Source organism: Enhydra lutris, unplaced genomic scaffold, assembly GCF_002288905.1.
Source record: "Enhydra lutris kenyoni isolate GAN:26980312 unplaced genomic scaffold, ASM228890v2 scaffoldscaffold34, whole genome shotgun sequence".
Classification (NCBI taxonomy): Eukaryota; Metazoa; Chordata; class Mammalia; order Carnivora; family Mustelidae; genus Enhydra; species Enhydra lutris.
In genome coordinates this window covers 15,446,822-15,473,737 of record NW_019154118.1, presented here as the reverse complement: position 1 = coordinate 15,473,737, position 26,916 = coordinate 15,446,822, and the positions used below count along the sequence as shown (strand labels likewise).

At 43.4% G+C, this 26,916-nt stretch overlaps 1 protein-coding gene across 2 annotated transcripts in view; it reads right to left on the bottom strand.

Moving 5' to 3' along the window:
- The window catches only part of LOC111153763 (DEAD-box helicase 6), a 32,586-nt gene extending 22,409 nt beyond the window's left edge, over positions 1-10,177 (bottom strand). For both annotated transcript variants that reach the window (XM_022512984.1, XM_022512983.1), the window contains exons 1-4: positions 10,075-10,177; positions 6,772-7,244; positions 2,826-2,889; positions 1,615-1,719 (exon numbers count right to left, since the gene is read on the bottom strand). In XM_022512984.1, the coding sequence (XP_022368692.1) occupies positions 1,615-1,719; positions 2,826-2,889; positions 6,772-6,971 (369 nt within the window). In that variant the 5' untranslated portion in view covers positions 6,972-7,244; positions 10,075-10,177. The remainder of the gene's footprint in view (positions 1-1,614; positions 1,720-2,825; positions 2,890-6,771; positions 7,245-10,074) is intronic.
- Positions 10,178-26,916: the final 16,739 nt, after the last annotated feature.

Genomic DNA, 26,916 nt, shown 5'->3' with positions numbered 1-26,916 from the left:
ATGTCATCACACATTTGTTCAAACCCACAGAATGTACAACACCAAGAGTAGACCCTAATATATATTATGAACGTTGGATAATGTTAACTGAGGTTCCTCCAGTTGTAATAGATGCGTCATTCTTGTGAAGGATGTTGATAATGGATGTTATGCATGAGTGGGGACCCGGTTTAAGGGAAATCTCTATTTTCTGCTCAACTGCTGTGAACTTAATATTGCTCTAAAAAAACCAGTCTATTAGGAAAAAAACAAGTGTGTGTACATTATAAACACACAGGGACCAGCTTCATGGAGCTCACGATAGCCAAAAAAGGGACAATTTGACCACAAAAATACCACGGGGGGGGGGGGGGATTTTTGAGTCCACACTGATAATATACAAATACATGAAGATACAGAGAAGGCTTTTTTTTTTTTTTTTTTTTAAGATTTTATTTATTTATTTGAGAGAGAGTACAAAGGGGGAGGATCAGTGGGAGAAGGGAGCCCAATGTGGGACTCCATCCTGGGAATCCAGGTTCATGACCTGAGCCAAAGGCAGTCGCTTAACCAAATAAGTTACCCAGGTGCCCCAGGGAAGGCTCTTCTTTACAAGGCCAAATGTGGAAGGAGTGCTAGCTAGCACTGGTAACTCATCATAATCTATCAGAGCAAAGATCAAATCATGCAAGAATCAACAATGGATTGCTAAGACTAGGAAGAAATTTTGGTGGAAGAGTAAGATACCTGCATGGTCTTAAAGTTCTTCCCATAGACTACTTATTAGTTTCAAGGGAAGGGCGGGGAAAGCAATTAATTATACAGCAGAAAAATCAGACACCACCTTGAGACAATAATGAAAATTAAATTCATCAATGAAAACTGTATGGACACTGTGTATACCTTCAAATGTGGTAGCTTGAAAAGGCCGTAACATAACTTCTGCAGTAGTTTGACTAAGAATGAGTAACTTGAGGCTAATCACGTGGAGACACAGCACAAACCCAAAATGAGGAATATTCTATTAGGAAAAAAGGGCTGTATTTTTTAATATCAATGTCATAAAAGACCAAAAAAAGACTAGGGAAATGCTCACAACTAAAAGAGGTTAGAGATATAACTAACTAATGCAATACCTGATTTTAGGAGGCATTCTGTACAGAAAAGAAAAAAAAAATGCTATAAGGGACATTTTGGGGTCATTTAAAAATTAGAATACAAATGACAGCTAAGATAGAAATACTGTATTAATGTTAAATTGACCAAATTTAACACTGTACTATGTTTACGTTTGTACTACGGTTACACAAGAAAATATCCCCAGGGGCACCTGGCTGGCTCAGTTGGTATGGCATGTAACTCTTGTTCTCAGGGTCTTGAGTTCAAGCCCCATGTTGGGCATAGAGCTTACTCAAAAAAGAAAAAAATCCTATTTCTTAAGAAATGCACGCTGAAATGTTTAGAGGTAAAGGGCCATGATTTTCTGACTTTTCTTTAAAAGGTTCAGAAAAAGTGTGTAGGTGCACATGTATACACATGAGAAAAATGCTAATTTTACCATTCACACAGATCAAAAAGTATGGAATGCTTAACTTCTAACATTACATCCCAAGTGGATGAAATGGGAGAACGTACCTGAATAGGAGATGGCTTTTCCCAGCCCATTTCAAAAATTCCCATCAATAACTCCCGTTTCAAACAGTAATCTTCAAACTCATTTCCTTTTGTGGAGGTCACATCCTAGTCAAACAAACAAAACAACAAAATGAAGTGCAACTGTGTTCCTTTGGTAGTTACTATACTTAAGAACGTTTGTTTGAGAGACTTATTCTTCCTCTACCCCATTTAAAATACAAACATATGCAAATGAGTTCTGTCTTGATCTATATTTCAAGTATTCCTAAGGAATAACCACTCTTTAACACACACAGGCCACTTAAAAACTGTTTTGGGGAAAGGCCACCCTGTGGTTATATTCTTCTGAGGACTGGTTGAATACTATTATTTCTATGTAAGTATCATGCTTTGAAGCTTTGAATTACAAATAGCAAGAGGTGAAGTCAAACTCTGCTCCACCACTCACTGTCTGCAAATATCCTATTCTAAATAAAGATTTCTTAAACTTAGCACTATTGACACTGGGCCAGAAAATTCTCTTTCATAAGGGGCCATCCTGCAGCATCCCCGTAAGTTGAGTTTAACAAGCTATGATAACTGGGGCGCCTCGGTGGCTCAGTGGGTTAAGCCTCTGCCTTCGGCTCAGGTCATGACCTCAGAGTCCTGGGCTCCAGCCCTACATGGGGCTCTCTGCTCAGCAGGGAGCCTGCACCCCCCTACTTGTGATCTCCCTGTCAAATAAATAAATAAAATCTTTATAAAAAAAAAACAAAACAAAAAACAAGCTGTGATAATCAAATGTCTCTAGCTACTGCTAAATCCCCACTAAGGGACAAAAATCACCCCCAGTTGGGAACACTGGGCTAAGAGAACGAATCTCTCAACTTCCTTGTCCTCATCCACAAATTAAGGATAATACCTAACTTGAATCTTACTGTACTGCTAGGGGCATAAGAGAATTTTGAGAAAATGTCTTGCAAACCATGAAAATAAGTTAGATAAAATATACAGATGTATAAATACAGCATTGAATATACAGATACACATTATTATATTAATGTAATTCCTCCAAAAGGTGAAAATTTTTGGCAATTCATATATATGATCCATACAATTTCAACCACTTCAATCTAGGAGTAAACACACAGTGCCTATTGTCATATTAAGTAACTAATTCACTTTTAGAGTTTCCACACCATTTTTCCACTTGAATTTTACAATCAACTTACCGAAGTTTTGATTCTTAGATCCTTTGGAGGGAGTTTTAAAGTCTTTTTCCAGTCATCACCAGGTCTATGGAGAATATAGTAAAATTGAAGCATGAGAATTCATAGTATTGCTAGTCTAATAATACAAAGATGATTCACCATAATTAATTATAATTAAGTTCTAAAAAGCACAGTAAGTTTAATATACTGCCATTTACTTTGGAATATAGTTAACAGAAATAAACAGCATTAGGAAAACTGCTCTTCTCACAAAAGAACAATCTAGAGAGGATAAAAAAAAATCAAGAATAGAAGGGAATAAGGCATCCATCCTTTTAAGAGAAGCAGTGTAATATGTAGTGCAACTGTTGTCCAATCTGGTAACCACTGTGTTTTATTTGATATAAGTAGTGTGTTTTAATTTAAATTAGTTGCCAACATTTAAAAATTAGGAGATTTCATATAAAGTCCAGATTCAGGCTTTTTTTAGGGGAAAAAAAAAAAAAAAAAGGGGGAAGCTTTAGCAACACTGGTTCCAAACTTCTGCAAGTCAACAGTTTGACAGAGGTCAGTAACTGGGGGCTTAAATCAAGCAGCAGATTCCTTTAGACAAAGCAAGTACCTGCTCATGTAGCACAGTCTCCTGTAAAGCATCTGAGTTTCTAACTTTTGATGACTAATTAAAACCAAGGGCTCCAAAGTTTCAGACCTGAGGCCAAGCTCTGACTCTAGTACTCAGTATTTTTGTGACTTTGCAGCAGTTATTTTTCTAAGCCTCCAATTCTCTTATATAAAGGGAGTTGAGAATTATATCAGGTAATTTACATAAAACACTCAGCATAGTTCCTGGCAAAATAAGAACTCAGGAGGTGCCCGAGTGGCTCAGTTGGTCAAGCATCTGGCTTGGCCTCAGGTCATGGTCAGACTGAGACCTACATCTGGCTCTGTGCCCCCAACAAATAAAATCTTAAGAACAAAAACAAAAAAACCCTCAGTATTAGCTGTTAATGACTATCTCTCAGTCTTTTTTTTTTTTAAGTGAGAATGCTTGAAACCAAGAAAACAAGAATAAAATTCTCTTTTTGGTCAAGTAAAAACCTCAAGTAATACTGAAGCACCTAATGGGGAAAAAAATGGTCAATAAAGCAGATAATGCTTCCAAATGTGTCATCTTTAAATAAAAGTTTTTACGATTTCATTATAGCAACGCTTACATAATCAGAGCCTCCAAAACCTCTCCAGAGTCTTGATTTAGAAAGATGAGGACTTATTTTACTTAAAGCTAGGTCCCACATAATTTAAAGTACTCTAACAGTTAACTATTTGCTCCCAATTTCAAGGGTACCAAAGCCTTTCAATTCTGCCTATAATTAACACACCAAAGTCTCTGAGCAAAAATGTCAGCTGAACATCGTAGTGTGCCAGCCTGCCATTGTCAAATTCAATATAAAGTGAATAAAAATGCAGAAATACAATGGAAAATCTTATCACAAGGAATTTATAATCTTAGGAGTTAGAGGACCCAAACTATTTAAAATAAGTGACAGAGATTAAGTATAAGAATGAATACTGAAGACAGTGATGGGATCTAGAGCCTTCTAGATCCCAGAGATGACAGATTAAAAAAAAATTTTATTTATTTATTTATTTATTTATTTATTTTTGGACAAACAGATTTAAAGAACCCACAGAATGAAAAAGAACCCATTGAGACAAACCATAAGAGACTCTTATCTTAAGATAGGGTGTCTGGGTTATGGATGGTGGGGAGGGTATGTGCTGTGGTGAGTGCTGTGAATTGTTTAAAACTGATGATTCACAGACAATTGTTTAAGACAGATGATTCTTCAGTACCCCTGAAGCAAATAATACATTATATGTTAGTTTAAAAAAAAAACTAACAAAAACCACCATTAATCCCAGGCAGACCAAAAATAAAAAGCAAGGGGCGCCTGGGTGGCTCAGTGGGTTAAGCCGCTGCCTTCGGCTCAGGTCATGATCTCAGGGTCCTGGGATCGAGCCCCGCATCGGGCTCTCTCCTCAGCATGGAGCCTGCTTCTTCCTCTCTCTCTGCCTGCCTCTCTGCCTGCTTGTGATCTCTGTCAAATAAATAAATAAAATCTTTAAAAAATAAATAAATAAAATAAAAAGCAAAATCTGTTGTCTGAAATCAGAATTTAAGTAGAAAATAATGAAATAACACAGCTTTACGTTTAAAAATAGCCTAAATCTTGCTAGCCTATTCATATATTGAAAAGACAAACTACAATTTAGAGAATATTCTTAATTTCTATACTAATTAAATCTTAAAAATAGAATATGCAATAACAGAATATGCATTAATACTAATTCTTCCAATGACCAAACCAATTCCAATGGAAATTAACTCTTAGAGGTCACTAGCAAACCACATTCAAGTAACCATCTATATGATATTCTGGTAGCTTGTAAGTGCTACTCTTCTTTAGAGTGCTTTTTAGGCATGGAAAAGACCTAGGTTGTAATATACACACATTAGTTCAGTGACCCAGTTTCAACATCATATGAAGATGTCAAGAGAATAGATCGATCTCTATGGCTAGATATTAAAAGTCAAATATGAAATGGGGTCAAGAGTCTATTTTTTTTTTTAAGATTTTATTTATTTGACAGAGATTACAAGTAGGTGGAGAGGCAGGCAGAGAGAGGGCGAAGCGGGCTCCCCGATGAGCAGAGAGCCTGATTTGGGGCTTGATCCCAGGACCCTGGGATCATGACCAGAGCTGAAGGCAGAGGCTTTAACCCACTGAGCCACCCAGGTGCCCCTGGTCAAGTCTTCAATGTTAATTTTCTATTAACTGAATCTTAGAGTAATAGTTAACAGTAATAACTTAAAGTGTACACTTAGGGGCGCCTGGGTGGCTCAGTGGGTTAGGCCTCTGCCTTCGGCTCGGGTCATGATTCCAGGGTCCTGGGATGGAGCCCTGTGTTGCCCCGTCTTGGGCTCTCTGCTCAGCGGGGAACCTGCTTCCCCCTCTCTCTCTGCCTGCCTCTCTGCCTAATGCGATTTCTGTCAAATAAATAAAATCTTTAAGAAAAAATAAAGTGTACACTTAGATGACGGACAGCACATTTAAAAGAAAAAATATTCTGTAGTAAGATGAGGCAACAAAGTTTTTAGAGTCAACAAAGGGGCCTGGAACTATTCAGTTCCATGCATTTCCAAGAGTTCAAAATCTTGAAAACCCTAGGAATATATAATGGCTTGTAATCTTGTGTATAAAAGGAGAGAGCTTATTTTTTTTAAAGTAGAAAACTAAAGTTCCATAATCTTAAAAAAAGAAAAAGTTATGGATAAATTTTCTGTCGGTGAGTATGTCTGGGACAGTCTTTAAACTTAAAACTTGAGGGGCGCCTGGGTGGCTCAGTGGGTTAAGCCTCTGCCTTCGGCTCAGGTCATGATCTCAGGGTCCTGGGACCGAGTCCCACATCCGGCTCTCTGCTTGGCAGGGAGCCTGCCTCCTCCTCTCTCTCTCTGCCTGCCTCTCTGCCTACTTGTGATCTCTCTCTGTCAAATAAATAAATAAAATATTTAATTAAAAAAAGTTAAAAAAAAAAAAAAACTTAAAACTTGAAACTGGCTTTAACTGCTATTTAAACTAGGGTAAGGTACAGTTTAACACTAGGGAAAAAGCCATACTGGCAAAAACAGGATGAATCCAAGCTAATTATGAAAGCCAGAAATGTTTCAAACAGTAATGTATACAAAATGAATATATATCATCTGTATCTATATTTTGTTAATGAACCTGAATTATGACAAAAATACATTATTCAATTGCAAATACCCAACCGCCATAAAACAGTCATCTGTCTTTTCCTTGCAAACAAAATGGTTAAAATAAGGTTTAAAGTAGTCAACAACAAAGTAGCAAAAAGATACCACCTTGGTCTCCTAAGTCTGTTTATTATTCATTCTAACACTTACTTAATAGTGGTGGTCATACTCTGTGCTTGCTGCTGAGTGCCATTATTGATTGTGTTGGTATTTTTCAGCTGGTTCATCTGTTGCTGTGTCTGTGTGCCCCCTCCTCCGGGGCCACCACTGGGCTTCACAGGGCCCCTCAGCTGACCATTTTGACTGGACAGACCCATTATAACAGGGTTCTCTGTTCTGGCCGTGCTCATGCTGTATTAATTGTAAAGATGTCTCTTTCAAACTTCAAAACTTTTGAAAGTCAGTAGAGAAACTGTAATAACAGTTTATTAGGCTCTCCAAAATGAAGAGATAAATATAAGTCTTGCTCAATATATGAGTCCTTTATTGCAATGCAGGCAAGCACCTGTAAGTCTCTGAACGGTAAGCAGCAGTAACTTGCTCTCATGCACCGAATCAACTTTTTATTTTTAAAAAGCCCTCTAACAAGGTTGAGTTATAGATCTGAATTCACTCACTTCAATCTGAAACAAAGAGAAAGTTTAATTAGCAAACATAGGAAAGTTAGAAAAAACTTTCCCTTTTAAAAGAACCCCTTTAGAGGAAATTTCATTCTATTAAATAAGAATACAGATGTACTTAGACCAAAACACTAGTCAGGCTAGGAAGAGACACAAAAAGATGGACTGCCTCAAACCACCCCCCCCCAAGAAAACAAAACAAAACAAAACAAAAAAAACTCCACCAAGACAACTGAGACCAATCTCAAACATTTAAAATTGTCAGTTCAAAGTAACCCAGAGAAGATTAGGTAGAAAGATATTGTGATTAAATTAGCATTAGCTGTCAAATGGCAATCTCTTCCTTCAGTTTCCTCCCTGATGAATACTCTAAAAGTCTTTGCCACCTCTAAAAGTCAATGATTCATTATACTTAATTGTGTTACAACTGAATGAAGTATCACACTATTTTATTAATGTAAATCTACGTATCTTGTAACAAGGCAAGACAATTCATTTTTTTTTTCCTATTTCTGACAGCAACTGCAAACTCTTGAAATTAAGTGCTACTATACTATGCTTTCAGGAAAAAAATAACTTGTGCCTTTATGAATTTTAACCACAGAGGTTCAACTTTACAAAAATGAATTATTTTTTCTCTTAAATTTTGCCCCTTAAAACAGTAACTGAAGAAGTCAAGAGATACAGACATGTCTACATGTCAAAATCCTTCACTTGAGAAACAGCCAAAAAGAATCTTTAGCTACCTTAATAAAATCTGAATACTAAAAAACTATTAGCTACATACATTTCAATAACACTTTTCAAAAAGTGTATCCTAACTTAAAATATGTGCTGTTATTAAAAATACCTACAAAAACACAAAAAGGAAACTGCCTGTTTTTAAAAAAAAAGATAAATCTGTGAAAGAATAAAACACACTGGTAACTTTAACCAATCTTTCCAAGAAACCGAGAGTACTAATAAACAGTTGTTTTAAAAAAGAACTGGCCTGGGGCGCCTAGGTGGCTCAGTGGGTTAAGCCTCTGCCTTCCGCTCAGGTCATGATCTCAGGGTCTTGGTATGGAGCCCCGCATCAGGCTCTCTGCTCAGCAGGGAGCCTGCTTCCCCCCTCTCTCTCTGCCTGCCTCTCTGCCTACTTGTGATCTCTCTCTCTCTATCAAATAAATAAATCTTAAAAAAAAAAAAAAGAACTGGCCAATGTCCGCCATTTTTAATTAGTCCCAAAATCGAATTTTTATCTTGAAATGTAGTAAAGAAAAACAATTTACAAAGGCCAGAAAATAAGGACTACTACCTCTGTTGGGTTTGTTCTTTTTAAACTCCTTTATAAATCCTTACCAAAAACTGCGTATTAATTATTGATTTTTTTTTTTTTTGCAAATGCCAAGAATTCCAAAGTAATACATCTTTTCTAAAAGTCAACTGGCTATGTCTTTTTTAAAAACTGAAAATAAAGTTGCTCAGAAGCAAATCCTGGTTATCATATACACAAAGCTGTATATTTCTAAGTCTCTTAGAATCTGATGCCTTAAGCACACCGTGGTTACCAGCCACCTAATTTCAGTTCAAGGTGGTAAATGGTTTCCTGTATTGACAGATTTATATTATGATCAACAACCACGGAGTTCACACAAGACTTGTTCGCCAAGCACTAAGAGAATGAAGAGGGCAACCTCTAAAGATTAAAAGATATCATTATTGCCCCTCGAGCTCTTAACATAAGACCATTTATCTCCTAGATCCAAAATGTGACTATTACTCCCTTCTTACTTGAACAGAAACCTGCACTGCAGCTTTATGTCTCAGAGAAGGAAATATTCCTCCTACCCCTTCCCAATTTAGACTTGCAAGTTACATTCTACATTTTCAAAAATACGAACGAAACGTAGACTAGTTGGGAGGAGCCCCTCGCGGAGTTAATTACAGCACTTCCCAGATTGTAGTTAGCAACTGACAGTTTCACACCCAAAACACTATCGTCATCTCAGACAAGAGCTTTTGTTTGCAAATGCAGCGCAGTTTCTCTAAGCTCGGTCTGCAAGTTGGAGGGACTGTTTTATTCTGAAGGGAAAAGGGGACTGTGGTAGAGAAAAGGGAGTGAGCGATGAGGGAAAGAAACAAGCCAATGATTTGAGCCCCGTAACTGTGGGGCAATAATTTCTTGCTCCCCAAAACGCCGCCCCAAACCAACACTTCTAGCCAGCCCTCTGTGACCATAAACACAAAAGGGCTGGGGCCCTATAATCGCAGCTGCGCCACAAGAGCAGGGAACCAACTCCGCGGGTAGGAAACAATAGGGACTCCCCCTGTAAGGCCCCAAAGAGAAACCCTTAAGTGAGAAAGCCCCTCCTTTTCCCTCACGACTCGGGGGCTCCATAATCACCCTCCTGTTACCGACCTACGAGGCCTTATTCCAAGCAAGCAGCAGCGGGTCCTCTTCCGAAACCAGCCCTCCGACACTGCATATCCCTGCCGCCCCCTATAGAGCCGCCTCGTACCCTATAACCTCCACCATCCCCCTAAGTCCTTGCCACCTTGTGGTCCCACATCCCTTCGTCTTCCACAAAGCTCCTCTGAGTACTTCGCCCGCTCCTTCTCCGGACCCCGCCGCACACGACATTCCCATATTCGACTCTTCTCAGGCGCCCCCACCCCACAGGGCTGCCGCCCGCCGTCCGCCTTCCTCCCCGGGGCCCGGCCAGGCCTCAGGCCTCCGCCTCAGAGCGCCCCCTCCCCCGCCGGCCGAGGGGCTTCTCGCGGCCCCGACCGCACCGCTGACCTCGACCTCACCACCTCACCCCACTCCCCGAGGTTCGGGCCCGAGTCCTACCACCGAGGCCACTCCCGCTCGGCACCCTCGGTCCTTTATTGTTGACTCGAAGCTCCCAAAATGGCGGCGGCTCCTTCCTCCTCGGAAACCTCCGCCCGCCCCCACCCGGCCCCTAGCCTCTGCCTCCTCCTCCCGCCCCCGCCCCCGCCCCGCCCTGGGGGCTGCTCCGCAGGGCTGCCCGCGCCCGCCGGCTCTCCCCGCCGCCCAGCCCTACCTCCGCCGCTGCCCGCTCTCATGGCGCCGCCGGAGTCGCCGCCCGGGCTGAGCTAACTCGGTTGCTCTGCCCCTCCCCCGCTCGCCCGCCGCCCCTCCCCCTCATCTCCCCTCCCCCTGCCTGTCCGCATGGCGGCGGCCGCGGCTCCTCCTCCACGCAAGATGGCGAGAGCTCAGCTACCGCCGCCGCCGCCGCCGCCGCCGCGCTTGTCGCGGCGTCACGGCCTCCCCGGCTTCGCGGCGGGAGGAATGCGGGCCGGGGAGCCTCCCTGAGGAGAAAATGGACGGCCGTGCTCTCACATCGACTGGGGACCCCAGAGACTGCGACTCGAAGGGGAAGTCGGGTTCCTTTCTGAATGGGAAGGAGAGCTAGCTTTTTCACAGCTGAGGAGAAATGAGTGGGGATTGATGGCTGGGAAGACTGTGCCCTGCCTTCGCTCCCCGCCAGGTGGAAAGCAGGGGTTGTGACCAGAGGATGAGCTGCTTGTTCCCGAGCAAGGACGCGTTCCGTGTACGAGGCGTCCGGGTCGCGGCTCGGGGACGGGAGAGTTGGCCTGAAGTCCCCCGCGGGCGGCAGAGGATGCTGCAGTACTGGGGGAGGGGGAAAGGGGGGCAGGGGGGCAGCCGAGCCCCTCCGGGCGCGCTTCCGTCCAGGAACGCGCGGAACTAGTGGCCCGGAGGCGTCGGCGCGCGCCCGGGAGTGGGGGCCGGAAGGGGGGCGACGGCACGGGATAGGGGGCGGGGGCCCGGGGCTGCGACCTTCTCGGCCCGAGAGGGCCGGCCTCCTGGATAGGAAGGGAAAACGCTGAGGAGTCACTTCTCACGGAAATAGGAACCAGAAGGTGGCCGAGGGCGATTTGTTCTCCCGCCTGCCTGACCCTCACTAGAAAGCTACTTATGTATTTCTGTATCTGTCCCCTAAGTCCTTGTCATGTCCTAATGTCTCCACGTAACGGAAATATCGGGAGCACTGTTTGGTTCCAAGCAAAACAAAAAATTTGAAGCTAGGAAGCTGGCCGGGCCCAGGGAAAAGAAAAACCTGGGTCTCACCCAACTGAGAGACAGACTGGATAGGACAATGGCCAGACCGTGTGTGACAACACACCTCCGACCCCAGTCCCTGCAGCAAGCTGCCCCAGGTAGCCCGGGATCGGCCCACAAGGAGCAGCACTCTGGTCACTGACTGCCAGCTTCCCCAATTTTTGCCCCTGCTTCCAACTCGGGGCCAATCAGAGAAAGCCAAATATGTTCCCCAAACCAATCACATCACACGCCCCGCTTCTAGTTAGCCTGCCTCCTGCTTCCTCATGCCAACGACCTCCAATCAGAGCGCGCCTCGAGAGTTCCCTGTTTTCACTGCCTGCCTCTGAGTCTCCACCAAACTGAAGGTGGCCGCCTGCCATGCTTAGCAAGCTCTGAATAAATCGCCTGTTCTCCTCTGGTCGTCTTTATTTCCACACAGCCAATGCAAAGGTGGTTGAGAAGTGTGAACAGCCTCTTCTTGAGGTTATGAAGAAGGTTCCCCTTACAATTTTTTAAATTCTAAATTTGTAGCATGTCATCTCCCAGATTTTTTTTAAGATTTTATTTATTGGAGAGAGAGTGAGTGAGAGGGAACACAAGCAGGGGAAGTGGGAGAGGGAGAAGCAGGATTCCTGCTGAGCAGGGAGCCCGATGAGGGGCTTGATCCTGGCAATCAGGGTTCATGCCCTGAGCCGAAGGCAGACCTTAAGGACTGAGCCACTCAGATGCCCCCCCCCCCGATTTTTTTTATACCATCATTCATGTAAGGGAATAACCCTGCACCTTGTGCCCATTCTAGAGAGAGGATGGCTAAGTTGTTAATAAAAGGTTAAAATGTGAGGCCTGTCTTTCCAAGGAGCAGGAAATGCAAGGGGAAGGAGGGTAGAAAGTAAATGGGAGGGAGAGGAGCCTAAGGATTTAAAATGGGCCACTGCCTGGTGATGGATTTCTTTGCCTAGGCCACTCAAAAAACGAGACTAGGCAGAGGAAAGGATTGCGTTCACAAGTGAATGCCTTCAAAAGGGGCCTGGCTGAGGTCAAGACCAAAAACAAGACTGAGGAGGGAATATGAAATAGACGACCCGGTTCTCACCTAGAAGTCTGCCAGGGTTAAAACCTTTAATGATCCTGCATGTTCTTGCAAGACACTCAGATATCCTTAAAACTTAGCCCTTTTCAGTTTTGTGGTGAGAAGAACAGATGGTGCAGAATTAAACTATGAATCATGGGGTCTTTCTTCTGGGTTCAATTTCAGTGGTAGGTAGGTCCAATCCCAGTATCTCAATACAAGTTTTTTTCTTCTTAGTTCAAACAGATTAATGAGAATCATAGAAAATGGGACACTTTAGGAATACAGATGAATTATTTGCTAATGTACACAGGATCTTTGTATTTATGAGTTATATTTAAAAATATCACACAAAGGCTCAGACTCTTGAGTTTGGCTTAGGTCATGAACTCAGGGTTGTGAGATGGAGCCTTGCACTGGGCTCTGTGCTGGGTGTGGAGCCTGCTTAGGATTCTCCCTCTCCCTCTGCCCCATCTTTTACCCCCCACTTTCCCCCCACCCCCACTTGCTCCATACCCTCTCTAAAAAAAAAAATCACAATTCTGATCCTTTGGCTTTTTAGTTAATATTGAATATGATAGTTTGGGTGATGTGCGGTAACTATGGCTTCTGGAGGGCGTCTTGTCCCCAGTGAGGTCACCTATTAATTGTAGTAAAGTGCTTCCCAAGATATATTGGTCATTTCTACTTTGTTTTTAGTCACTGGCTTTTCCCTGGTACCCTACTTATTGGGTTTTGAACTATAAAGCTGTTAGCTAAAGTGTTAGGTCTGCCTTGTTGGCTGGCTCCTAGAGAACTGGTCTGCAGGAAAGATATTTTTAAAAAGAGTCATACATAGAATTGAGGTTTTCAGCATGTTTAAAATACAATAGAATTCTTTTTTTTTTTTTTTTAAGTCATGAGCTGCAACTAGAAAATGCTACTTGGAATTTGATCACAATAATGGGTCCCCCCAGCAAATATTATTTGTCAGTCTCATGTCCTGTCATCATTTAGTTACCTAAAAATAACTAGAAGGGAAAAAAAAAATCACAGGTTAATTTATACTTGATTTCATTTAAACTTCAACTTAAAATATTTAGAATCTAGAATTCCAAGTAATTTCAACCTGGAATATATACATCTGTGATACTATCTTAAAAACCCCAAATGTTTTCAACATGCTAAAATGGATTTCACACTTTTAGCTTTCTATGAGTTGTTTTTTTTTAAGGAAACATGATAGTTGGTTTTTTTTTTTTTTTAATTTCCAACTACTTCATTACTTAGAATAAAAAAGATTTGCCCAGGGCACCTGGGTGGCTCAGTGGGTTAAAGCCTCTGCCTTGGGCTCAGGTCATGATCCCAGGGTCCTGGGATCGAGGCCCGCATCGGGCTCTCTGCTCCGCGGGGAGCCTGCTTCCCCCTCTCTCTCTGCCTGCCTCTCTGCCTACCTGTGATCTCGTCTGTTAAATAAATAAATAAAATATTTTAAAAAAGTAATAATAAAAAAAATTAAAAAATTAAAAAAAAAAGATTTGCCCATACTATATCCTCAGTAACATGATTATATCACACCTGCCTAAGCTTTATAGTACAGCATTTCTCCCTTTCATGATTTGCAGGATAATATTTTGATTTTCCAAAAGAAGGTTCAACATTTAAAGTTCTTCTCCAAATATGCTCAAAGCAACATCTGGTAATTGCTAACCAAGACTAAAGGTTAATGAGCCCAAGATGCCAAGTGCAATTTTATTTGGACCCATCGCAGGTAAAAATTGCTGCTTTAACTTATACACCTGAAGAAAATGAAGCAGCATCAGGCTACTGAGGACTTAGCAAAGCGATCCTCAGAGAGGTACAAGTACTACACAGAAGTTAATGCATACTAAGCAGATGTCTTTAATCACTGAGAGACCACACCAGGCACATTTTGTTGGAATAAATGTTCCACTTCTAGAATAAACTTAAGTCGAAAAGTAGGAAAGCAATATTACAAACAGAGAGGAAGTGGGTGGGTTAAACACATTTTCCCCAAACTGCCAGCTTTAGCTGCAGAATTTATATTCCCTTTGACAGAAAAAAAAAAAAAAAATCTCTCCATTCCCAGGGTACCACCACCAGCTAGCTCCGCTCACCAGGTTTCTTTCAATCTCATTAAGTTTCAGCATTGTTCTGGTCAGCACCCAGAGAATCCTAGCTATTCACATCGCCTCTTTGGTTCTCCTAAAATCGAGGTGCACCAACAATTTTAACTTACTCATCAATCTGAAAATAATGCGTGGCTAGGAAGACACTGAAATCTGAAGTCCAGCTCATTAGGTACAAATTTAATTCGGTCTACTCAGATCAAGAAAGAACTTCCACCATTCCATCTATGGGCCTTGGTCCCCTTGGGTATTTCTGAATTAGTTCAGGGCCGGTGGCTGACAGGTAATGTTGACGGGGGTCCGTGGTGAACTTGTGGAATGGTCATGGTATTTGTATGTGTACCATGCTTCCTTTGTACCCAGGACCTTGTAACAAAACTATGTTTCTGGGGTGCCTGGGTGGCTCAGTGGGTTAAAGCCTCTGCCTTTGGCTCAGGTCATGATCTCAGGGTCCTGGGATCGAGCCCCGCATCGGGCTCTCTGCTCAGCAGGGAGCCTGCTTCCTCCTCTCTCTCTGCCTGCCTCTCTGCCTACTTGTGATCTCTGTCTGTCAAATAAATAAATAAAATCTAAAAAACAAAAACAAAACAACAACAAAAAAAACTATGTTTCTGAATAATCTCTCTTTCTCTCTTTTAAATTTGTCTATTTATTTTAGAGTTAGGGCTTGCACATGTTGGGTGTGGGGGGGAAGAGGGAGAGAATGCTCAAGCAGACTCTCTGCTGAGCACGGAGCCCAACCTGGGGCTCAATCCCATGACCATGAGATCACGATGCCCAACCAACTGTACCACCCAGGTGCCCCTGAATAACCTTCTCTTGCAGGGGTAGCAACAATCACGACAAGTGTCCCACCCTGACTTCCTGCCACTAGTCATTTTGCTGGACTTTTACTGGTCTTTGAAGATAGACTGGGATCTTATGTATGAGCTCTGGGAAGGTACCTTATAGCTGAAGAGTGGGTAGTCTCTTCAGTCCTAAGTGCCAAGATTGGATTAAATACCATCTGTAGCTACCAGGACAAGACAGGGAACATGGGGAGAAAAGAGTATTTCAGGGTGGAGGTCTCCCCAGTGAACTTCTAGCCCTTTATCTGCTTGATGAAGTTTAAACATTACTCTTTATCATGTCAAGCACCCCCTACATGACCCTTTAATATCTCCTAGTTTCTTTTTCCACCTGGAGTCTGTACTCCATTGACAGATTGGGACTGCCAATGTGCCCAGCCAATTGATTTCCCACTCTTCCTCCAATACACTTGGGGCTCCGCTGTCTTGATAGGAGACCCATCCCCTCACCTTCCATTGTTTCCCTTGAGAAACCTCTCATTTTCTTTCCTCTATGTAAAACCTTCCCGTTCCCTTGCTCCCATCCAACCAGAGCTCAGATTCCAGAGTCAGGCAGCTATGGGTTCAAATCCCAGTTCTGCCACTTATTAACTCCATATATTAACTCCATATTATTTATATATAAATATATATAAATTAGGGCGTCTAGGTGGCTCAATGGGTTAAAGCCTCTGCTTTCGGCTCATGTCATGATCCCAGGGTCCTGGGATCAAGCCCTGCATCAGGCTCTCTGCTCAGCGGGGAGGGAGCCTGCTTCCTCCTCTCTCTGCCTGCCTCTCTGCCTACTTGTGATCTCTGTCTGTCAAATAAATAAAATCTTCTAAAATAAATAAATAAATATTAAAATATATAAAAATAGGGACGCCTGGGTGGCTCAGTTGGTTGAGCAGCTGCCTTCGGCCCAGGTCGTGATCCTGGCGTCCTGGGATCGAGTCCCGCATCGGGCTCCTTGCTCGGCAGGGAGCCTGCTTCTCCCTCTGCCTCTGCCTGCCACTCTGTCTGCCTGTGCTTGCTCTCTCTCTCTCTCTGACAAATAAATAAACAAAATCTTTAAAAAAAAATTAAAAAAAATAAAATATATAAAAATAAATTTTATATATGTAATACATGTATATATGATTTATTTTAATAAATAATTTTAATAAATATTTAATTAAATAAATTTAATTTTAAAATAAATTATTTATTTATTTGTTTGTTTGTTTGTTAATTTCTACACCCAACACGGGGCTCCAACTCACAACCCCCCAGATCAAGAACTGCACGCTCCAGGGGCACCTGGGTGGCTCAGAGGGTTGGGCGTCTGCCTTCAGCTCAGTTCATGATCCCAGTGTCCTGGGATCGAGCCCCACATCGGGCTCTCTGCTCAGCACGGAGCCTGCTTCTCCCTCTCCCACTCCCCCTGCTTGTGTTCCCTTTCTTGCTCTGTCTCTCTCTGTCAAATAAATAAATAAAATCTTTAAAAAAAAAAAAAAAAAGAATTGCATGCTCCACTGACTGAGCCTGCCAGGTGCCCTGGGAAACTTTTCTGAACTTCTAAGCTTCATACTCCCCGTTTATAAGATGGGGATAATAGGACCTAGAGCTATGTAAGAATAAATCCCTTATTTTAGTAGTTTGTAGATAGCACTCAAAAAATTACTTGGCATTATTATTATTTTATTAAATTTTGTCTGAATCTATTTTTAGTCTATTGGATTAGAGCCTCTGGTAGTCCAGTTCAATTCTTCTTTTCTCCAGCCTCTATTTTCACTTACTTCTTCAGCTTGGTGCCTTACCAACCTCAGATAAACAAGTGCTACGCTCTAATTTCACAGCTTCTGCTCCAGGAATGCTGGTGCTGGAGAGAGGCGTGTAACCAAGCTGATTGGCTCCACGACAAATTCCTGTTCCCACACCTCAGCTGAGCCCTTTCTGCAGCTCTGCAAGCCTCACTGGTGTTTCCCAATCATGTGCTCATTAGCGTCAACACAGGCACTTTGGAAAACCGGATGCCGGAGCCCCATCCCTGAGGAATTAAATCAGAATCCTTGGGGCAGGGGATCCAGCATCATTTTCTGTTTTAAGGCTCCCCCAAAGATCCTAATGTGCAGCTGAGGATAAGAACCACTGTTTTTAAAGGACATTTTTCCTCCCACAGTAGCATTCCAAATCTCTTCTATCCATACCTCACCTTCAAATCAAAGCCTTACCAAGGAAGCTTCATTAACTTTCCACCTCCCTTGCACAGACTTCTGATTATTCCCATCTTAGAGGATGAAGTGCCACACTTCCAACCTCAAGCTAATCTGGCCTTGACATCTATCCCTTTTTAAATAAAACATCCCAGGGACCCTTGGGTGGCTCAGTCGTTAAGCCTCTGCCTTCGGCTCACGGCATGATCCCAGGTTCCTGGGATTGAGCCCTGAATCAGCCTTCCTGCTTGGTGGTAAGCCTGCTTCTCCCTCCCCCACTACCCCTGCTTGTGTTCCCTCCCTCTCCCTCTCTATCAAATAAATAAATAAAATCTTTTTTAAAAAATTCCATTGGTTACCATCTTTCCCTTACATTTTAATATCTCCCTCTTGGCTGGTTCTTCCCCTTAACCTGGATTCATGCCCAACTTTTTCTCCATTCTAAACAACAAACAAAAACCATCTCCCCTCACTCTTGTTAACAAGGTGAGTGGGAGACGAGGGAGGAACTAGCAGGAATTATGCTAGGTGATATCCATTCTTGCTCTGGGGTTTTACTTCCATTTCTGCTTCTCTGCTATTACTTCAACCCAAACCCCATGAGTAGGAGGCTGGCCCTACTGACCTTCAGATCACTGCTGGGATAAGACTACTCTTGTGATTTTTTTTTTCTTTTGTCTTTGAATTTCTTGGTTCTTCTTATTATTCAAGTTTCCGCTTAATGTTACCTCCTTTGAGATGCTTTCCCCTGACCATGCTTTTTATTTTTTAATTTATTTTTATTTATTTATTTGACAGACAGAGATCACAAGTAGGCAGAGAGGCAGGCAGAGAGAGAGGGGGAAGCAGGCTCCCTGCTGAGCAGAGAGCCCGACGTGGGGCTCAATCCCAGGACTCTGAGATCATGACCTGAGCCCAAGGCAGAGGCTTTAACCCACTGAGCCACCCAGGCGCCCCCGACCATGCTTTTTAAAGTAGTCCTCCCTACCCCCCTTCACTCTTTACCCCCCTTTTAAGCAACCTGAAATTATTTTGTTTACATGCGTATTGTCTGTACCCTCCCTTGCAGCAAGCCCAGCTCAAATCCATTTCTACCCCTGGGCTTCCCTGATTCATCCCAACTGTTCCTTTGTGTTCCCACCACTTCCAGCTCTTTCACTGCTAAGGTGATAACAACCTGGTTTGTTGAGAACAGTTTGGGTTTATGCTTGTGTTTGTCCTCAGTAATTATTAATGGTGCTCTTGTTGATTCTCAAAAGTATCACAATTTGGACAGTAAGTTGTAAAACCAATATATTTATAGCCCTGAATCATAGCCAGTTGTATATGTGACTAATTTCTAAACTCGTTGAGGACAGGAACAAAGTCATGTTCATATTTCTTTGACCAATAACACACAGTAAGGCATTTTGTATAAATAGAGTAGAAGCACGCAAGCGTTTGTTGAATTGGATTGGATGATGCATTAAAATGAGATCATGTATGTGAAGAGTCTAGCACAGTATCTAACACATAGTATGTTAGGTTAAAAAAAGGATTCAGTCAATTAATCTTATTTTCCTTACCCTAGATGATGCCAAATGTCATGTCTTCCCGCCTAGTCCCCAAGCACACTCTGGCTAGTTTGCTTTGAGTTTTTCGAGGCCTTATTTCTTTGTGCTAGATCGGAAGCTCATTGAAGACAAGTATCACATCTTACAGCAGAACTAGTTCTTCTGTAAAATTGCTTGATATTGACATGCCTGGTACTTTTCAGTGCATTAATTTGCAGGAGAGAGTGAAATGATAACAATGGGAGGAAATATCAGGTTAGGTGTCCGCAGTCAGTGGCCCTAGAATCAAAGATTGCCGTCCCTCCTTGTAGATGCATGTTCTTCTTTCAGCCAGCAAAAGTAGGAGCTCCAGATTCCTCCATTCCTAACATTTTCAGTAATTAAAAGGGCACAGGTTCAAAAGTAATGTTTATGCAAAAGCACTGTGTCTTTTGGAAGTGGGAAAGAATGAAAACTATATATAGTGTTGAGATCTGACTTTGGAATAATTAGACCTGGGTTTGAATCCCTAAGCCATCTATCCTCCAGGAAACTGTTTTCTCATCTGTAACATCGGCATGATGCATCTGCCTCTGGGGTGATTGTAAGAAGAGTAAAGGAGAAACATACGTGAAATGCTTAGCATAGGGCCTGACTCCTGGCAAATGCTATTCATGTTTATGGTGTGCAGTCTAGCCTGTTCTGATGCTAAAGGTAGGGCGGCTAAACATAGAACTGTTACCAAATTTTCAGTTAAACCTTGTTTCTAATGTCAATGACAAGCTGTAACTCTTGTCCATTCATTCAACCACTTATTCTTTTGTCCATTCACTCATTATTCATTCATTTATTCTATGCCAGGTACACAGTAAATACTTACTAAATGCTGTTGAATGAGTCACAGAGTAATAATAAGTAACTTGGGGGAAATTAAGATTTGGGGGGTGGAGGGGCGCCTGGGTGGCTCAGTTGGTTAAGCATCCAACTCTTGGTTTTGGCTCGGGTCATGATCTCATGGTTACAGGATCGAGCCCCACATCAGGCTCTGTGCTTAGTGCAGAGTCTGCATTAGATTCCCTCTCCCTCTCCCTCACACAATCTCTCTCTCAAATAAATAAATTTAATTTAATTTAAAAAAGATTTGGTAGGCAGGGATATACCCAGGCCCTGGATGATATCTCTCTGGATGATAAAAGTTCCTTTGACTAGAGCCCGGACATCACACTGGAGGCTGCAGACCCAGCCGTCTCACCTACGGACAGCACAACCAAGAACACAGAGCATTCCTTCCAGGCCTCTGCTACCTGCTCCCAGATGGTGACTGCCTCATTCTTCATGCAGAAAAATCGATGTCCTAGAGAAAGTGCTCCTCACTTTCCCTTCCCCACCTCTAGACTCATTGTCCACAGAACCCAGCCTCACCTTCTTCCCCAATATCTCTCCCTTCCCAGGTGGGGTGAAGTACTCCACACCTGTGCCCTCACCGTGCAAATTTCTACTACTGTGCCAATCAGTCGGTATCAGAGTTAATGTGGTTGTAGGTTTGCCCTCCACAGGGACTGGATGTACCTCTGCCTTGGTCTCCTCTGTATGCCCAACACCTATCCCGCCGCCTGGCATTCGGAGGTGCTAGGTAAATGCTTATTAATTAGGCTCTGGAGTCAATGGCACCTTCCCTTTTTGTCTCCTTCTCAAAAACAACCTTGCCCAAAGACCGACGTATAATCTCAATCTCTGCTTCCTCGTCTGAGATCGTGCCCTCACCTCCCATTTCCAATCCATCACCAAGGCCTCTGGGTTCCTCCTCTAAAACGTTTCCTGCATCTGTCTTCTCCGTGTGACCCCAAGGGCCTCCCTCCTCACCCCCAGAGCTGCCTTTCACGGGCTCCTGACTGTTGTAGTGCCCAACCTGGCCCCCTTCTTTACTCCCTCTTGCCTTCCCCTAATCTGTTTTCCACACGGCCTCAGTGATATATTTTTTAATGTAATGAGAGCATCCCCACCGCCCATTTTCAGCAGCTTTGCGAGGAGCTGAGAGTGTGTTCCACATTCCCAAAGAACCTACGTGAGCTGAAACCCTCCCACCCCTCCTACTTCAGCCCAAATTGCTGTACCCACCGCGGCCCTTGGGAATTCTTGGATCACCTAAACTTCGTTCCCACCTCAAGACATTTGTATCTATTGTTTTCTCTATCCCCCCACCTCCTCACACAGTTGGCTCCTTCTTATTCTTCCTATCTCCAAAAACATGTCATTCCTTCAAGACCTCCGTCCCCTTACACACACCCCACCTCCTTCCCAGGACCTGCCTTCTTCTTCTTCTTTTTTTTTAAGATTTTATTTGCTTACTTGACAGACAGAGATCACTAGTAGGCAGAGAGAGGAAGGGAAGCTGGAGCCCGATGCGGGGCTCAAAACCAGGACCCTGGGTCATGACATGAGCCGAAAGCAGAGGCTTTAACCCACTGAGACACCCAGGCGCTCTACTGCCCTCTTCTCTTCACAATCCTTATCATAGCTCTGAGTGTTATTTCTTCATGGGCTGATCTGGCCATCTTCCCTGTTAGAACATAAGCTTCAGGAGAGCAGGAACCACATAATATTTTGTTCCCTGTTGTACCCCAAGTGCCTAGGACAGTCCCTAGGGCAGAGAATACAACAAACTAAATTTGCAAGTGAATCCACGAATGAGTGCCCTCATTCATTATCTTTAATTGCAAACTGTCAAGTTCTTCTCATTCCTTTCTTTCAACTTGTAAATTGGTGTAAGAGTCCCCAGACTAAAGACAGCTTGCCCTAGACTTTGTGCCTCTCCCCCCACCCCCCACCCTGCTGCGTAGTTTCTTCTCTTAGACCGCCAAAGAGTAGATTATCTGTCTAGGCTTCAGCAGCTCCCACTTGATGAAACGGCTCTCACTAGTATCATCAATGACTCCTTTATCATTAAATCCAAGGACATACGCTCCAGTTCTCAGCCTACTTGACCTTTCCACGGCCACATTTCCTCAATTTTGTTCACAAAACACTAGTCCCTTGACTGTGCTAGTGAAAAAGTGTCTCATGGTCCTCCCATTAGACGCTTTTGTACTACGCTGTACTTCGACTCCGTAGCATTTCGCAGAATGGCAGTTAATTAATTTGTTTAATTAGTTAATGTCTGAATTTCCTGAGGAATGTAAATTCTAGAGAACAGGAATCCTGTCTGCTCTGTTACTGCATTGGCCCCATAATTCCAGCACATAAAAGATGTTTAATTTTTACAAAATGAATGAATGAATATGTTTCCCTTTGGGAAATTTACAGTGTGGATTAATATATTAAATGTAAAATCCTAAATGAAAGAAATGTGTTCAGATTTGTTTAGCACAGGATTTTTCAAGCTGGACTGCCCCAAGCTCTCTTTGTCCTCTCACTCCCTGCAGAATAAGGGCAAACCTCCCGTGGGATTTTATCAAACACACATTAGCACACTGGATATTGTTATGCACTGTTTCTCCATAGTTTCCTTTCTTGGCTCGCAAAAAAAAGCCCTACTTTTCCTCATTCTCTTTCTTCCTTTTAAGGTGGTCTCACCCACAATCGTGAGGTCACCAGGCATTAATTAGTGTGTGGACAAGGGCTCAGATGCATAGCCCCCAGCCTTGTGTCCCCACGGAGTGCCTTTATACTATTGTGGCTGTCTCACCAGCTCTTCAGTCTGACGGTGGCAGAACCCCTAAACTGTCCTGCCCCTGTTGTCCTGTGTATCTCGTTTAACGGAATCACCAGCCATCTAAGCCAGAAACTTAGAGGTCTCATCCTTCATTCCTCCCATGATCCTACTCCTCTGAATTAAAGTGATCCATCTTTATTTCAGAAATACTGTTGGGCACCTGGGTGGCTCAGTCATTTAAGTGTCTGCCTTCAGCTCAGGTCATGATCCCAGGAATCTGGGATTGAGCCCCGAGTGGGGCTCCCTGCTCAGCAGGAAGTCTGCTTCTCCCTCTGTTCCTCTCCCCCATTCTCTCTCTCTCACTCTCTCAAATAAATAAATAAAATCTTAAAAAAGGGGCGCCTGGGTGGCTCAGTGGGTTGGGGCCTCTGCCTTTGGCTTGGGTCGTGATCTCGGGGTCCTGGGATTGGGCCCCGCTTTGGGTTCTCTGCTCCGCAGGGAGCCTGCTTCCTCCTCTCTCTCCTCCTGCCTCTCTGCCTGATTGTGATCTCCGTCTGTCAAATAGATAAATAAAATCTTTAAAAAAGAAAAAAATCTTAAAAAAAAAAGTACTGTTTACAACTTAGCTCTTTGGTCTATACCCACTGCCGTTATCTTGATGTACATATTCATTATCTATTGCCTGCTTTACTGCAACTGACCTCAGAATGACCTCTCCCATACCAGTCTTCTCTCCATTCCAATTTACCCTTCCCGCTTTTAGAACTGACTTCTTGTGGGCTTTTAAAAAAGATTTTATTTAGTTATTTATGTATTTGAGAAAGAGAGAGAGTGAGTGGGCACACCAGCAGAGAGGAGCAGAAAGAGGGACAAGCAGACTCTGTGCTGAGTGTGGAGCCCTACATGGGGCTTAATCCCAGGACCCTGAGACCATGACCTGAGCCAAAATAAAGAGTCAGATGCCCAACTGACGCAGGCACCCCAGCGCCCCAGAACTGGCTTCTTAAGACAAATTTGTCCAAATCACTCTCCAGCTTGAAGACCCTACTATTTGCAGTTTTCCATAGGGTGAAATCCAACATTCACAGACTAGCACGCAAGGTACCTTCTTCTCCCAGCCTCTCCAAACTTATCTCCCACCCCCCTTCTCTCAATATTCTCTGTCCCTCCACCTTCGTGACTTGCCTGTGCAGAACTGCAGCTCAGTTGAATAAACATTAACTCAGGGGCACCTGGGTGGCTCAGTCATTAAGCATCTGCCTTGGGCTCAGGTCATGACCCCAGGGTCTTGGGATTAGCCCCGCATGGGGCTCCATGCTCAGCGGGAAGCCTGCTTCTCCCTCTCCCACTCCCCCTGCTTGTGTTCCCTCTCACGCTGTGTCTCTCTCTGCCAGATAAATAAATACAATCATTTTTTAAAACATAGTTTTAAAAACCAAAATGAGGGGCCACCTGGGTGGCTGGGTGGGTTAAGCCTCTGCATTAGGCTCGGGTCATGATCTCAGGGTCCTGGGATCGAGCCCCACATCGGGCTCTCTGCTCAGCGGGGAGCCTGCTTCCCCCTCTCTCTCTGCCTGCCTCTCTGCCTACTTGTGGTCTCTCTCTGTCAAATAAATAAACAAAATCTTTAAAAAATAAATAAATAAATAAAAATAAAAACCAAAATGAAACATTAACTCGACATCCACCATGTGCCAGGAGTGGTACTGACTCTGAGGAGTGAATATGTATGAAAGCAGATAGCTGACCTCAAGGATTTCACACTCTAGTAGTAGCAAATATAGACATATGAACAAAATAACATAACGATGCATTCTAATGAAAACATGAGCTTCTGAGAAGGAGGAGGAGGAGGAGGAGGAATGTGCTAAGCCTGGAAAGATTACCCAGGAGGGAATAATTAATTCTGCAAGAGGGCAGGAGTGTGGTATTTCAGGGAAGTTTTCAAGATGAAATTCTGAGCAGGATTTTGAAGGTTGAGCAGGGATTGGTCCGAGGGGCCAAGATGGAAGAGCATTACTGCCACAGTCAATAACAAGTGGACCAGGATGGGGAGTGCCCCCCCAAGTAGCTTAGGTGGGTACACGTGTTTTGGGGAGACAAGTGGCAATAGCTGAGTCCTGAGAGCCAGTCAGGGTCGCTCTGTAGACAGCCTGTGTGTCGGCATTCAAGTTTGCGTATTATTCTGTAGGTGAAGGAGAACCATTGAAGATTTCGAAGATGGGGGTGACTTAATGGGAGATTAGGACTATTACTTTGGCAGTTCAATAGAGATGGGTTTAGAGGGTCCAAGGAGATCACTTAGGAGGGCTCTCATCATCTCTCCCTTAGACTGTTGAAAACACCTCTAACTGGTCTCCTTGGTCCCTCCCATCCACCCTCTACCCAGCATGAGGTCTAAGGAAGAGAAAGCAGATTTGAAAGATCAACAGTAAGTTAAATGACAAAACATGGAGATGGGTTGGATTTGGGAAAGAAGGGTGAGGAAGGGAGAGAGAATGATGTCAGGGTGTCTAGGTCTGTGGACTTAGTGAGGTTGGAGGCAACACCCACTGTTAGAATCTAAAAGGCAGATCAGGCTTCAAGGTGGAGATGGGTATATACTTTCAGAGATGGGTAAATTGAATGCTGAGTTTGAGATGCCCCTTAGACACTGTCTTAGTTCAGACTGCTGTAATACAAAATGCCATAGACTGGGTGACTCATTAACAATAGGAATTTCTTTCTCACAAGTCTGGAGACCAGAGGTCTGAGATCAGGATGCCAGCATAGTCAGGTTCTGGTGATAGCTTTCCCCTGGAATGTGACAACAGTTGACTTCTCATTGGTGGGAAAGAAAGCTAGCTAGCTCCCTGGCATCTTTTTATAAGGAAGGGGATTAATCCTATTCATGAGACTCTACCCTCATAACCTAATGAGCTCCCAGAGACCTCACCTCAAAATACCATCACATTGGGAGTGGAGTTTCAACATATAATTTTGGGGAGACACAAGCATTCAGTATATTATGGAGATTCAGAACTGGAGGTCAGGGGAGAGGTCAGAAGTGGAGATAGGAAAGATATAGTCTCCATAAGGATGAGAGTTAAATGACCGGAGTGGACATCACCTCTCACGAAAGGTGAGTGGAACTGAGGCAGGAGAAGAAAGGATAAACTCAAGAAAGAGCATGTTGGGGTGGGGGCAGGCAGAGGAAGAGGATGGAACAAAGAAGGCCCAGGAGAGACAGCAAGGAGAAAGTGGGGACTCCAGAGAGGGAATTTCAAGGAAGACGTAGCGTTAAGAGTCACAAGAGTCCAGTGAGATGAGGACTGAAAACTGTCCCTGGGTGTGGCAACGTCAAGACCATTGTTCACCTTGGCCAGAGCATTTTTGGTAGTTTATATTGGGCAGAATATAGATTTTGGTGGCACAATACTAATGTTTATTGAATGCTTTTTATGTGCCAGGCATGTGCTAAGTGTTTTATGTGAAGCATCTAATTTACTGCTCATGGCAGCCCTCTGAAGTGAGGCAGGCACAGTTACCTTTTCCCAGGCAAGGAAATTGATGCTTAAAGGAAGGAAACACTTTGGGTTACTAATGGCAAGAGTCAGTTTGGATGTAAACCCAGATATTCTGACAACAAAATTTGTATTCTTAATCACTATTCTTTCTTTCTTTTTTTTTTTTTTTGAAGATTTATTTATTTATTTGACGGAAAGAAACAGAGAGAGAGGAAACACTAGCAGGAGGAGTGGGAAAGAGAGAAGCAGGTTCCCTGCTGAACAGGGAGCCCAATGTGGGACTCGATCCCAGGACTCTGGGATCATGACCTGAGCCGAAGGCAGACACCCAACAACTGAGCCACCCAGGCGTCCCTTAATCACTATTCTTTATCCTTTCTTTCGAATGAATGGAAAGTGAGGGACTGGAGACATCCGCTTTTACGAATCTTGGCTGAGCAGAGGAGAAAAATAGGGTGATTCAGAGAAGGGAGAACAGGGCTGACAATTATTTTAAAGGCATGGAAAGCTAGAGCATGCCTGTGTGCTCAGAGTATGTCTTTAAAAATAGCAAGAGGACTAACAACTCATAAGGAAGTCATTTCTCTGCCTTTCCTGTAGGGAATGTGTTGTATCACAGCACATACTAAGTACCCGGGTCTTCAGTGTGTGTTGAATGAATGGGGCAACAGGTGACAGTGAGTAGGACGGTTTGAA